The 13,540-nt window shown below is 44.3% G+C and overlaps 1 protein-coding gene across 5 annotated transcripts in view; it reads right to left on the reverse strand.

Annotated features, from left to right (window-relative positions):
- Coq6 (ubiquinone biosynthesis protein COQ6, mitochondrial) overlaps nucleotides 1–13,540 on the reverse strand; it is a 37,411-nt gene that overhangs the window by 18,761 nt on the left and 5,110 nt on the right. For all 5 annotated transcript variants that reach the window (XR_008613207.2, XR_008613208.2, XR_008613206.2 and 2 more), the window contains exons 5-8: nucleotides 13,333–13,443; nucleotides 7,751–7,858; nucleotides 5,733–5,795; nucleotides 4,664–4,771 (exon numbers count right to left, since the gene is read on the reverse strand). Coding sequence is in view for 2 of the 5 variants with exons in the window: in XM_050181311.3 (XP_050037268.1) it covers nucleotides 4,664–4,771; nucleotides 5,733–5,795; nucleotides 7,751–7,858; nucleotides 13,333–13,443 (390 nt within the window). In the remaining 3 variants the exon portion in view is untranslated. The remainder of the gene's footprint in view (nucleotides 1–4,663; nucleotides 4,772–5,732; nucleotides 5,796–7,750; nucleotides 7,859–13,332; nucleotides 13,444–13,540) is intronic.

Consider the following 13,540-nt stretch of genomic DNA (forward strand, 5'->3'; position numbering starts at 1 on the left):
CTTAAGCTTTGCCTCTAAGAGTGGAACATGACAGCATTCAAAGTTCCCTGACTGCTTCTCACGCTTCCCAGCAACTGCAGCTTACGTAACTGCAATGTTTACCGGCAAATGCTGGCAGCGAACGCCATGCACGAAGGTGAGCACTATCTGGATGGTGCTGTTGCAAAGAACCGAGCACAGGGCACTGTTCTATGAATGGTAGGAACGCTGGAAAAGGTGTTTGCGTTTGAGTTTCTGCGTAACAGAATTATGTCTTTTGGTACGTACAAATTACAATCCGACGCTATCATGTCTGTAGGTTGTTTTTAGGTTGTACTTTACAATTTTTCTGACGCATCCTACTTTGAGGAATTCAAATAGTTCAGTAATGCCTCTGTGCCACACGGAAGGCCTGTAAGGTTGTGGTTCGGAATGATTTTCCGCTAAACGGCGTCCAACGCAAGACACCGACACCGGATTTTATGTGACAGGGGGCCCTTAATGCTATCGCATTAAAATGTTTCGCAGTACAACATGGGGAGGGCCAGACTTTATTCAGAATGGCCAAGTGACATTCTACGTGGCGAGAAAGTTGAATAAACAACCAAAGACAGCATGCATGGTAAGAGGGACTGGTTAAAAATTGTAGTGTTTATTTATGTGCATGACAATATAGTGCTTAAATATGTGTGAATTGTGCTAAACAAACACAGGTGTGGAGAGCTAGGCACTATGCCCAGAAAGAGTGAAGAGGAAGAAGCAAGTCAAAACAGCACATTTCGCTAGAATAAGAGTTAAAAGGCGGACATCCTTTTAAAAAAGTTAAAAGCAGACATCCGTTTAGACAAACTTGAATGGACCTCAAATATCTGCTACAAGATGCATGACTTAACTCTTCCAAGCATAGCAGATGCCACAGATAACTAGTGTTGCAAAGCTTTTTGTTCCTTTACCTGTCAATAGCTCTTACTCTTTCCTGCCATCCATCTGTACTATACCTCACAATCATATTGCTTCTGATTCCAGACTGCAGTGACACTGCAGCTTTATCCTTTGTGCTAATTGCTTAGTAGGTGCACTGCTAAGTACTTATAACATGTTGAGTATTTGCAAAGTACTCGGCATATTTCAAGTATATTTTGCCACTTTGACAACAGGGACACAGCTTCTTGCACAGCCGAGTTTTAAAGCGGTCTGGAGAATGCTGAAGAAATGAATGATCATCAAGGGCAACACGATCTAAAGAAGTCACAGTGTTGCTTCTGTGTTCCAAGAAGCACAGAATTCATTTTCCAGATTTCAGCAGGAAGTTCAGGGAACAATTGCAGTAGGGCCATTAGATGTATTGACCCCGCCCACCACCTTGAACCAATTTAAAAATAAATGTTATACTTTCCTCACGTATGCTCCCTCAGTCTTTTTGAGCATTCTTATTTTCTTTATTCCTACTTATCTTTCTTATATGAGCAAGCCTCTGTGGTAGACTGGGTTAACAGAAACACATCAATTTTATGCGCACTAAACAAAGAACCTCAAACTGTTCAGCTTGCAGTGTTGCCACGAACACAGACCACAGCATACCACCTGAGCTGAATGTGCGAGTGCATTTACAGTGCATTTACAGTGCATATACAGTGCATTTAGAGTGCATTTACCACTCACACAGAGTGCAGTTTTCAATGGGGCTGCTACTTGCAGGGACCTCACTCCGAGCAATGTGCAGAGCAGTTGTGTGATGCCAGTACCTACAACAAGGCACACATGTTGTAGTGTCCGCAAAGAACTTGCCATGCAGTGAGCCCGTAAAGCGTGCCTGCCAGACTCTAGTGCCCAATGCAGTGAGTTGGTATGCTGTGCTTGAGATGATCAGTGTCCACCATGCCAACAGTATTTAAAAAAAAAAAAGAAACTTTCAATTTCAGAAATGGGCCTTGCCCACATCTAAAATCTCACCAATACTATTTGGGCTGTGCGATTTCATCATCTGCTGCGATTTACAACAGTATGACTAATGCATAACTACATAACTACCTCAATGTATAGCAATATACCTGTACATTTGTGTGTATGCATGTAAAGCTGGCTTCACAAATTGCCCCAAATCTGAACACACTTTCTGTGAAATAGACTGGTGTGCTTACTCCTCAACACGTATATAGCTGCATACAAACATGACAGTGCACTGAAATTGTGTGCCATTGCATGGTTATGGCCCCTAATTCCCACATTCACTGCTCCACGTTTCCCTGGCACGCTCACTCTAAGACCTTCTCCAGACAAAGCCCTCCCACTTTGGCTCATCAACACTGCAGCCTTGAAGTTTGCATGCACGAAGTTAGTTGCCTAAGTAGCATACCTACCACCCTTGGCATGCAATAATCAATCTGCACACAGTGCACATAAAGTACAGCCGGGGACAAAAGTTCGAGAACTGCAAGCAATGGGGAAAACAAACAAACAAAAGACGGGATTATGTTGCCCTCGGGTGCACAAGGCCTGCAGCACAGTTCAGCTAGCACAGGAGGCTCTTCTTGATTCCAGACTACGTGCTCGCAGAACAACGAAATTCAGCTTTTTTGCTGCACAATGGTCTACAAGCTTTTCTCCCCAAAAATGCAAGCAAGCAAAGCATAAGTCTAAAACGTAGTTATGTATGAAATCTATTATTCAAATGACCAGTGAATTGAGAAAAATAAGGTAATTTTCAAAGCTTCCATGGTAGTAAGCATCGGACGGTTTCATATTGGAAAAATATGTTCATGGAAAGTTTCACTATGGGCAGGTGTGCACTGAACTGGGAATTCAACAAAAATGCTCACTGAGAAAAAGATACTGCCAGTGATTTCATGTGAAGTACTTCCTATTGCTTAATGTGTACACGTGGCCAGTAGCAAATATATAAGGGACTCTGCAATCATTCTGCAACCCCAATGCCTAAGAGGAATGTCTAAGATAAGGGAGATTTAAAGGCACAACTCTTAAAAGGACACTAAAGGCAAATATTAAGTCAAGCTAAAGTGATACATTAGTGCTAGAGAATCTCTAAGGCCTCAATATTATTGTGGAACAGAGCCTTAATAATCGAGAAATCGAGGTAAATGCAGGACATGATTAGAGCCTCCCCCGGGACATTCAAGCACTTGTCCCATGACGAAAGCACTCCTCAGTTAAATTCAGTCACTAGTATTCAACTACTCGTTGCAAAAAACATCCTCATATTGTATTACAAGATGAAATAAAATGCTACTTGTCCAGTTCCATTTCATGGTTAGAAAAAAGAACTCATTGAGATTTCTGTTGACAATGACGTGGTTAGTTGAAAAGTTTCGTTTTCGCTTGACTCTGCGCCGCCCACGGTATCGCGTTTCAATGCTTTCCTGATCACGTAGTGCTGCGCTGGTTTTGCTGGCTTGCAAAGAGCGCACAAACTGCAAGTAGCAGAGAATTGAGCTTCCATGTGATGTCTCAGGATGGCCAAATGGTCTACGCCATTTGGCCAAAAAGCAGCTATAGCGGTGACTCCGCCACTCTATCTTGGTTCGGTGCCGCCGTCTTTCATGCACCGTTTTACTCACCAACGGCAGCAAAGGGCAGTGATGCTGTATGCAACATCACCACTCCCCTGGTTGGGTGGCGGGAGATTTGAATCTCGAAACAGGTATTCGGAACCTTCAGATACAATTTTCTCGTAAACTAAGTCTTTTCTTGGTGCAACACAACCATTGTGAGGTTTCTGGAATGGTATTTAAACAGTCCATGTTGACTTAGTATTCGGCTTTAAAGTCCCTTTAAGAGGAGGCTTAACTTTAGGGCTAACTGATTTAACTACTCGAATAAATGTGACACGCAGAAATTCTCTTGTCACACAACCACTCAATCAATATGAATTAAATTTGTTTCACTTAGGAAAAGCTGAATTCTACCAACTAAAGGAAGCAGAGTTTTGATCTGGCGCCATATATTTGAACGAAAATTGCTAAAAATCTGTCAAGTTTAAAAAGAAGCTGAGGCATAAAGTTTACAAATGCATAACTTGCACCAAACACAGATGTCGCAGTTCTGTAAACTGCATGCATTAAGGCATCTGATGTGGACAAACATAACACGAGTTTACAGCTCACGTTAAATTGCTACAATGTCTAAAAGCTTTTGCAAAAGCCCTACTCACCAATTTGTGGTGTAATCCAGAGTTGTGCAAAACACATCAATTCCGTGTGCTTTAGATGTCTCGATTGAGCTTACAGAACTATAACTTTCTTTTTATTGCTGAGTTAGAGTAGCAAACTTGATCATTTAGTTCATTCCTTTCTCAATCTTGCAATTTTCAGAAATTTTGCAAAAGCCCTGATCGCTTGAGCCAAAAGTATGCAGTACAGACTCTAGGGAATCGATTTTAACTTCTTTTCTTAAGTGCAACGACCTCATAAGGTTCAGTGCAGTGGATCGCTATCCGAACGATTTCTCCATTTTCGTGCATTTAGGTGGGAGCCCCTGAGGTAATGGCACTTCTGAGGTGAGGTGCCTGTTAAAAAGAGTTGAAGCTTGCTCACGACTGAGTGATGACTGGCATGGTGACTCACGTCAACGAGCAACTAGTGGATACAAGAGGGGAAGATGAAGAAAGAGCTTGAATGAGAATGTAACAAACCAATCCCTGTAGAGACTTAACAACTTAATGACTCACAAGGCTCTTGTTGAGGGCATCCACAAAACTGTCCTCTGGCAGCTGCATCAGCTTGTCTGCCAAGTCTGACCGCACTGTCCACACCAATGAGGAATGTTCCGAGTCCAGCTGCAAAAGGCAGGTTCAGAGTCCATATGTAGTTACAACTTGTCAATTACTTTCTGATCATGGAACACTCACTACAACACGTGATCCAAATTTTTATAGAAGCCACACCAACCTTTTGTACCTGCACAAAACAGGCCATTTGTTTGGTGTTTAACAATGGCTTGCCCACTATAACCAAACCTCGCTGCAATGATACAGGATATAACAAAATATTGGATATAACAAAGTAAGTGAAATTCCTTGTAAAATCCCCATAGAGATCCATGTACGTATTTAAAACTCATTTTAATGAGGTAAGATTGTCTTACCAATGAATATCATGAACTGGATTTGTCTCCCAAACCCAAAAAGTACCTAACCCTTGCATAATTCCCAGCTCCCTGCGCTGAATATGGCATTGAGCAACACTGTTCTTGCATGCATCTGCACGTAATTGTCACCACTGAACTTGACTGTTTCACTGTGGCGCTGCGCAGACTGGCGCAGCTAGATCTGTGGTGCAAACATGGGACTGAGATTACAGAAATGGATAACATGAACGCTGACTTCTAAATGAAGTTTATTGTGCAGTGGCAAAAGATATGGGCAAGAAAAACTGCGACAATGTAAAAAATGCACGCACTGAAAAATGATTCCACCTATGACTAAGGGATCCCGAGCGCATGTGGGAGGTCAATCATGTAGATAAACGGTCAGAGTTCAATGTTTATTTTTCCACTGTGTGGGGATGCGCGACTCTCACGCGTCCCCTGATATCTTGTTTTCCCGCATAGCTCCCGTCTCCTGCAATGCGGCTTCGCCGCGTGGCCCGCGACGGTCGGTGTGGTTGAAGCGCAGTACGAGAGATGGCGCGAGTGCTACGCTGTTGTGCGAATGTGCAAACAAGTTTCTTGAGTGATGCGCAAGCAACAGTCAGGTTGTAACCCTAACCATAGAGCCAGCCACAGTGCAAGAGACTCACCGGCAGCAAGGCCACCACGCCGTTCGGCAGGAATCGTTGCCACGCCACTGTGTTGTCCACCGGCTGCAGCAAGCGAGGAGAAGAACAGCGGTCCCCACATGAGTTCCTTGCTTAAAAGACAACCCTCACATCAAGTTTGCATCATCCACCTTCCCAAACTGATGACAGCCAAGACAGGTGGAAAGGCATGGCTGCGCATGAGCAACAAGCATGAGAGACATGAAGCAGGGAAAGTTTGTTGACCCCTTTGGCTTGATTAACTGGTGTACTGACATGGATAAAATTGGAAACGTTCCCTATTTTGTCACTGCTTTCACCAGAGACAATAAATTATTAAATGAAAAAATTATGGGGTTTTTACGTGCCAAAACCACTTTCTGATTGTGAGGCATGCTGTAGTGGGAAACTCCGGAAATTTCGACCGCCTGGGGTTTTTTAACGTTCACCTAAATCTAAGTAAACGGGTGCTTTCGCATTTCGCCCCCATCAAAACGCGGCCACCGTGGCCGGGATTCGAACCCGCAAATTATTAAATGAGTAAGAAATGATAACATGTCGATTTGAGCGCGTTCATACAATAAAGACTCCTCTGGCAAATCCCAGACATCTTATAAATACAGAGCATAAACACAGCCTACTTGCACTCTGCCCTTCAAGGCCAGTAGAGGGAGCTCACTATGATTAATCAGTTTCAATAAGTCACTTCTATGAGTCCTGTCCCGATTGGTTTACTAAAGCAAATAGCTTTCTTTGGCTTAGCAGTTTCCCTTGTCAGTCAGTTGTTGATGGTTGGTAGTCGGAGTCGGCAAGGAAAACACCTTCTCATTTTTTCTCTCACTGTCTCATTCGCTGACTTGCTCATTAGGGCTATTTCCTTTAGACTGACAATCGTTGTTGATGGTTTCTGCATAAATCTTTAAAAGGGCAGCCCCAAATACAAGAGACACATTTCAGAACTGCAGAACATTTAAAAGCAGAAAGAATATCATGGCAAATTTTGCAGCCTCAACTAATGTTAGTTCTATGGCCATCTCAGGACTATCAAGTGAAGATCTGGCTGCATTTTCATTACTGAAATAAGACAGGATATGTGAAGGGTTGCCGAGTCACCTATGCAGTAAAATGGGGGATAGAGAAAAGGTAAAGGGAGAAATAAGTCGGCAATTATCCATGTTCACTGCTCTCACCTTGCTTCCTTTATTTTTTCTTTCCTTTTTCTTTTTGACACTTGCTTTAAGTTGATTAGTTCTCTTGGCTGTTTGCTGTCTGCCATGCTGTGATACGCAACCTTTCTTTAAAATGCAACCGTGAAATAACTGCTGACACGGCTGTTTACTTCAATATCTGTCAAATTAGTTTTAGCAGACGTCTCTCTCATCTGCTGATGAGCTTTCCACAGGAGAGAGAGCTCCCTCCGCAGTAACTCTGCTTACAGAGACAGAAACAAAAACTGTAAAGATATTGAGGAGGTTATTTGGGCACTTCTGATTAGCACATTGTTCTACACGCATGCAGTGCACCCACGCCCCTAACAGAAACCTAGCTCCAAGCATAGCCTGCTGTACTTCTGCGATGCCTACCCAGTGACACGAACACTAGAAGTCACAGTCACATTCACATAAGTTGGTCACAGTCAATGCAGTGTGGTTAGGGTCCCATCCACTCTTTTTCACTGCATGTCATGTGGAAGCAAAGGAGTGGCAGTGGTGCATGGGGAAAGATGTCAATGCACTGGCAACAACAGGTATAGAATGTCTGGGAATGCGGCACTTCCGTAGTGGACCACTGGCTTTCATGTATTACAGAGCGACTGGGCAGACATTGCAAAAAATAGAGGAGCCCATTCAAGGACGCCATACAGGAGGCCTTGGGGTACCACAAGGCCTAAATGTGGGACACATGGCTGTCCTGACAAAGCTACATTGGGACTGAGGTCCCTCTTATGAAAGCTAGGACAGTATTGGAAAATCTGGAATGGTTAGCAACCTTACAGAGGGCGCACTGGTAACATGACCTACCTCACACAGCTTCACGGTGGCGATGATGGACTTTTGGTTGTAGTTCCATTGGAGGCACCGGACAGCCATGCTTTTGCGAACTTGCGAGTTGAAACCATCTGCTCCCACCTGCAATACAATAAAACTGCGACAATGCAGGTGTTGGCAGCTTAACTGTGTCAGACATCAATGTTTTCTATGCTTTTATACACGCCATATCCCTAATGCTCTTTTTTGTTATGCTCTGTCTACTACAGTGACTTTGCTGTTCTTAGTATTTTTCTTTTATACGCATCACATTTTGCATGCACGCAACTGCATTTCTTATTACAGCAGTTGTCAAACTTGGGTTTGCGAACATCTTTCTAGGTTCACATGCTGCTGACAACCTGCTATCTGATCAAGCAGTAATCTTCCAGTCTCGTTTTGTTTGTGCAATAGTGTCCATGGAATGGTATATCGAAAATACGGACTTCAGATGACTTGTGTGTGTCACTCTTAAGAACTAAGCTGGTATTACTGTTAAGCAAAAAATGGGTGGAGATAGGTAAGAAGGGGACAATAAAAAGGCCAGTCGAGAGAGTTACTAACATTAGATCCTTCAACACTACCCTTTGTTTGTTGTTCTATCTATTTGTCTAGCCACAGGTGTTTTTGTATTTCAGTCTAGCCATGCGTGGCCTTAATACCTCAGTACCAGCTCTCATACCTGGTAGGTAAGACTTCTTAGCACGTGCATACATCTGTATCCTCTAAATATGTATTAGTACTGTTCATTCACAGGTACAGCATCAGTCATAACATTTAAGGCCACCACATGTGTGATGACAGCTGTTACGGGGTCATGTGACACAAGCTCCCCGCTGCTGTTGAAGATGGCGCACTTTGGGGAAGTCCAGGAGGGTGCAGCTTTTCACCCCAATGTTCCATACACAGCACAGACTGTTTATAATGTAATTTGTCAAAGCTGCAAATTTACGCACAATAAGTGTTACCGCACTACAGCAAAGACCCGCTAATACGTGGTTGGGGGGTAATGTGGATCAGGTGGAGCATTAAGCGACATACTAATTAATTGACAATGGCAAATGAACGGCCAAAAACTTACCGGCGAGAAAAGAACTATGTCTTAATTCTCCCTCGAACATAAATGAGGACAAGTTTTATTTGCGAACAGGCTGCACAAAGTCTGATTTTCACTTGCCACAGTGGTGGTCTTGCAACGATGACAGCATCCTCAAATTGAGAAAGGCTGCAAACCGGTTTCTCTATCAGGTCCCACTTTGTGAACGCCCTCAAGAGGATAAATGCGTGCACCCCGTCGGAGACAGGACCATCACCCATTTCCACATTGTAGTGGTGAATGGTGTGGAAGTGCCAGAAGCTATGGGAGCCGGAAACACGTCATGATCATCCTGTTGTAATGTCACTATCGGTGGGGTCTGCTGTTCGTGAAAAGTTCATGTGCCAGAATTTCACTATCTATGGTCTGCACGCACAACATTACCCCAATTCCTGGCTTGTACGTGCCGAAAAATGAAGTAACTACTACACACTAACCATTTGGCTTGCGGTAAGGGATTGCAGCTTAAGTGGTCAGCCAATACATTAAGTTCATTGGTGACAGGATGCGGGATTCATCAAGACTATATTTAAACCAGAATTACTTGTTATGCAGGTACGTATTAACAAGATGTTATGGTATAACAAACAACATTTTTCAAAGACTGTGCACATGCAAAACATGTAGACCGAGCAGCCGCGTGTGTCCGGGAACTGAAGCATACGACCGGGATGTGCCCTCCCTTTCGTTGGCGAGGTGGTTGCTCCACTTTCCAAGTGTGTACAGGCACTATTAGGCATTTCGCTGACTTTACGCCAAGCCACAGCTTTAGCTGCCAACTCCCAACAAAATGACACTGGTTAGGCCTAACCGGCGGGGGTGTCAGGTGGCATGCTGTTGCAGGAAGCCCGCCCTTGATATATATCCATACCCGTAGATAAATAATGGACATCTGGCGCGAGACCAACATGCACAGGCTGAGCTGATGGCAGCACACGTGGCGCACAGTTTGCAAGCAATCATCTGGCAACTACCACGAACTCATGTAGCAATAGTTTGTATGTGTACATAGTGGTAGGAACGGCAAAAGCTTGCATGAGGACAACGTTGCGAAATGATAAATTTGTGAAACACAGTTTAAACTGACAGCATCACAGAGTCAAGGTCGCAAGCATGACATCTGCACTTCGCGCCGACATGCATCACGACGGATGAATGCGTAATGCACTCTTGGGCTCGACCGATCTTTCCACGGCGCTAGTGTTGTAAAAATAACACATTTATATTACCCTCAAAATTAGCTTTTTCGGCCTGCCCTATAATTCAGGCAATTATCCAACCCCGTTCATGCCCAAAAACATCAGTCGGCACACAAACTGGAGAGCCTAAGAGCAACAATGTGGGAACAATGCGCGACAATGCGGACGGCGTGCCGTTGACAAACAGCCGCAGGAAAAGGCTTCATCCCCTAGGCAGCCCCCACATGTACACGCTGCGCGAGCATGCTGTCGCCGTGGTCTTATTTTTCCCTCCTTCATTCGCTCGCTACGCGTCTCCTCCTCCTCCACGTCACCCTTGTTGCTCTCCCCTTGGCCGATGTACGTCGTTCAGAAGCGCACTCGCTACTTCGCTTGTCTGTAGAATCTTCCAGCAATCTTATTATACTTCGTATTTTGTATCCCACTGCTGCATTATAAGTGGTACACATATACACTGAGTATTGTGAGAGGATAAACGGAAATCTGAATAGGGTGCATAATATCTAGTCCTGCAATATAAGCAGTTATGTTATAAGTGGTCTAAGCTGTAAACATGTGAGTTTACAGTCAAACCCGGCTATATCAAACTCACAAAAAAATGCCTATCAGTTCGATATAGAGCATAATTCGACATTTGCCAGCTAAAGAAGTGGATGTCATAAAAGCACACACCATTTATAAATCACTTTACTGTGATGGGAAACTAGGTTAGTTTCCCATCAAATAGTTTTATATTTTCTTCTGCTTGGGCAATTTCGCTGCCAGTGACACACGCACCTCTCCACATTGTCTAAGGGTTGGAGCAGCTGAGGCCGCAACATTCCGCATTCGCGCAGAAGCACTGGACTAGTGCGAGTGCACGAGTCACCTCGGAGGATGTGGGCAAAGGATCATCGTTGCTTTCCTCATTGTGCCCACTTTCACTTGTGCTCGGTATGATGTCGGCAATTTAGTCTTCATTGTCGGGCCCTCCCGTGGTCGGGTCACCATCATCTGCACTCACAAACTCATCGGCCATTGATTCGTCAACAGCTTCCGGAAATTCTGACAGCTCGCTCCAAACTTCAGCAACACCGTCAACGGCTTCGTTGCATTCATCAGAATTTACAGTCCTCACCGAGCACGCGGATGCCGGCACGTCTAAAGCAATTTCGGATGAACCACTTGTACACGGCCGCGCGCACGTGTCGGGCGCCACAAGCACCAGGTCGTGAAATTGGCCACTTTAGCCCTAATCTCCCCCTTATTCTTCAAGATTGTGCTGAGAGTGCTCCTCGGAATCTTGCACACTGCGGGGACATACGACTTCTCACCATGTTCGACCCGATTTATGATTTCGAACTTCACAACGAAAGGCGAATTCTGTCGCTTCTTCATGGCAACACTGTGGGAGAACGCCCACAAGGCACAAACACAACGAACCAGAAAAGCAGCGAGACAACTCGCACTTGTGCCATCTTGCGTGACGAGGGCACAAGAGCCTCTGTTTGGCTGTCTGAGCAAGCGCTGCAGGCGTGCCAGGATCATTTTTTGCAGAGGGGTGTCGACGGCTTGCCTTAGGCAGTGCAGTCGCGGTAGGTAGAGCGGTTGAATGGAGTCGCTCCGCCGCGAGGGAAAGGCAACTTCTGGGGGCACTTTTCTGCTGCTTGAAGTTCGATATATTCGGAGTCGCTGCTATTTTTGTTCGATGTAAGCATAATTTTGCTGTATATACTCGTTGAAACTATACCGTGTTCAGAAATTGTTCGATATATAAAACAACTCAATGTAAACAGGTTTGATATAGTCGGGTTCGACTGTATTAAAGTAAACTTTGTACAGTCAAACTTTTATCAACCTAAATGAACTTGTCCAGCGTCCACTCGTTGTGCTCATCTGTCATGGCTATACCAATGTCATACAGAAAGACAGTTTGGTAGCTTTGGTACGTGTTGGAGCGCAATCTTGCGAAGGCTCGGAAAGCAAGCCATTGGCTTGGCCTCAACTGATTAGTCAGAATATTGCTTTCGCCAGTGAAACCACCATTCTGACCAATACACTAGGTCGTGTGAACGGCTCGCTTTCCAAACTATTATGAGATAGCCCTACTGAGTAATCTGTGAATCAACAAAGTCGAGTGATATGTAGCCACACTTCAGTCATCTCACACCCACTCTTGTGCTCATCGTCAATTTTCACACTCAGCTGTACCTCCACTAACTCTTTCAGTCAACCTGCCACGGTCACAATGCAAGCAGAATTAATGAATGGAATTTCTTCTAACAGTTACCAGTACCTAAATTTACTACTGGGATTCTCTACTGAGCTGCTGCATACAACAATGCAAGAGATGTTCAAGCGATGACTGGCTCTCAGCATTACAAGCAGGAAAGTACGCTTTCTTGAGTGCCCAGTTTTCCAGCAGAGGGGGGAGACTAATTTCCACAATAACTGCCAGCAGAATCATTAGCCTACTAATTTTATCAGATCAGCTTTTTAAAATAATTAATTCAGTGCACACAGTGCAACATTGAAAAGTGTCTGAAATCGAGCTTGGTACAGTTTCACGACGGAAAAACAGTGCAGCAAACGGGACAAGAAAACGAGGACAGGAGTAGGCACTGACTGCCAACAAGCACATTTATTTTAAAATAAATATATATTTTGCTTAAAAAAACAACTGAAAGCCACACATATGCCCTCAAAGAAAAACAAAACAGGAGCCTCCAACATTGACATGGAAGCAGGTAATCTCAATATCAATTTGGGCAACTGATGGAAAACTGACACATGAAGCCACCTTGCAGCAATGCATAGTGAATGACTCATCGATTTCACGAGCGCTGGTGTTACGATACCTGTGGAAAAATATGCGTCTGATCAAAAATAAGTTAGCATTTGCCGCAATGAGTGGCCAAATTATTGCCTGCTTTTCAATTCAAGTTACCAGCGTGCTTTCACAGACTGGTTTGTCTGATGTAGAATGGCACAAGTGTATATAGTGTGGCTGGCAAAATAAACGCACTTGTTGGTATTGGGCACCTGGTTCTGTCCTCCCTTTCTCGTCCCATTTCTCATTCTGTTGTTTTTCTTTCTCATGCAATTGCGAAATCGAAGCTTGTACCTTCGCAAGGCCCGTCTAATAAATAGGAATCCTGGCACCGGGAACAGTTCCGACTCTCAAAATACCCATTTCCACATCCCTGGCAAGATGCACTGGTGCTCACACATTGCATTCCCCATGCAGTCAATACTTGAGCGATATTAAAAATCTGGGAGGATATCCAACAGCCTGCGCTTACTAGCAGGGAGGTTTCCAGTGGCTTGTCTTCTCCAAGCACATGGATTCTTACTGGTGGACAAGGGCCCATCGGGTCAAACCTCTCCAATGTTGGCAGTTCGTAGTTCATCACCTGCAACACAAACAGTGCGGGGCATTTGCACCAGAGAGAATGTACATTACCAATATTGCTGTCACGAGTGGACAAACTGAAAAATTCATGTTCTCGG

This window comes from Dermacentor andersoni, chromosome 7, assembly GCF_023375885.2.
Source record: "Dermacentor andersoni chromosome 7, qqDerAnde1_hic_scaffold, whole genome shotgun sequence".
In the NCBI taxonomy this organism is placed as follows: domain Eukaryota; kingdom Metazoa; phylum Arthropoda; class Arachnida; order Ixodida; family Ixodidae; genus Dermacentor; species Dermacentor andersoni.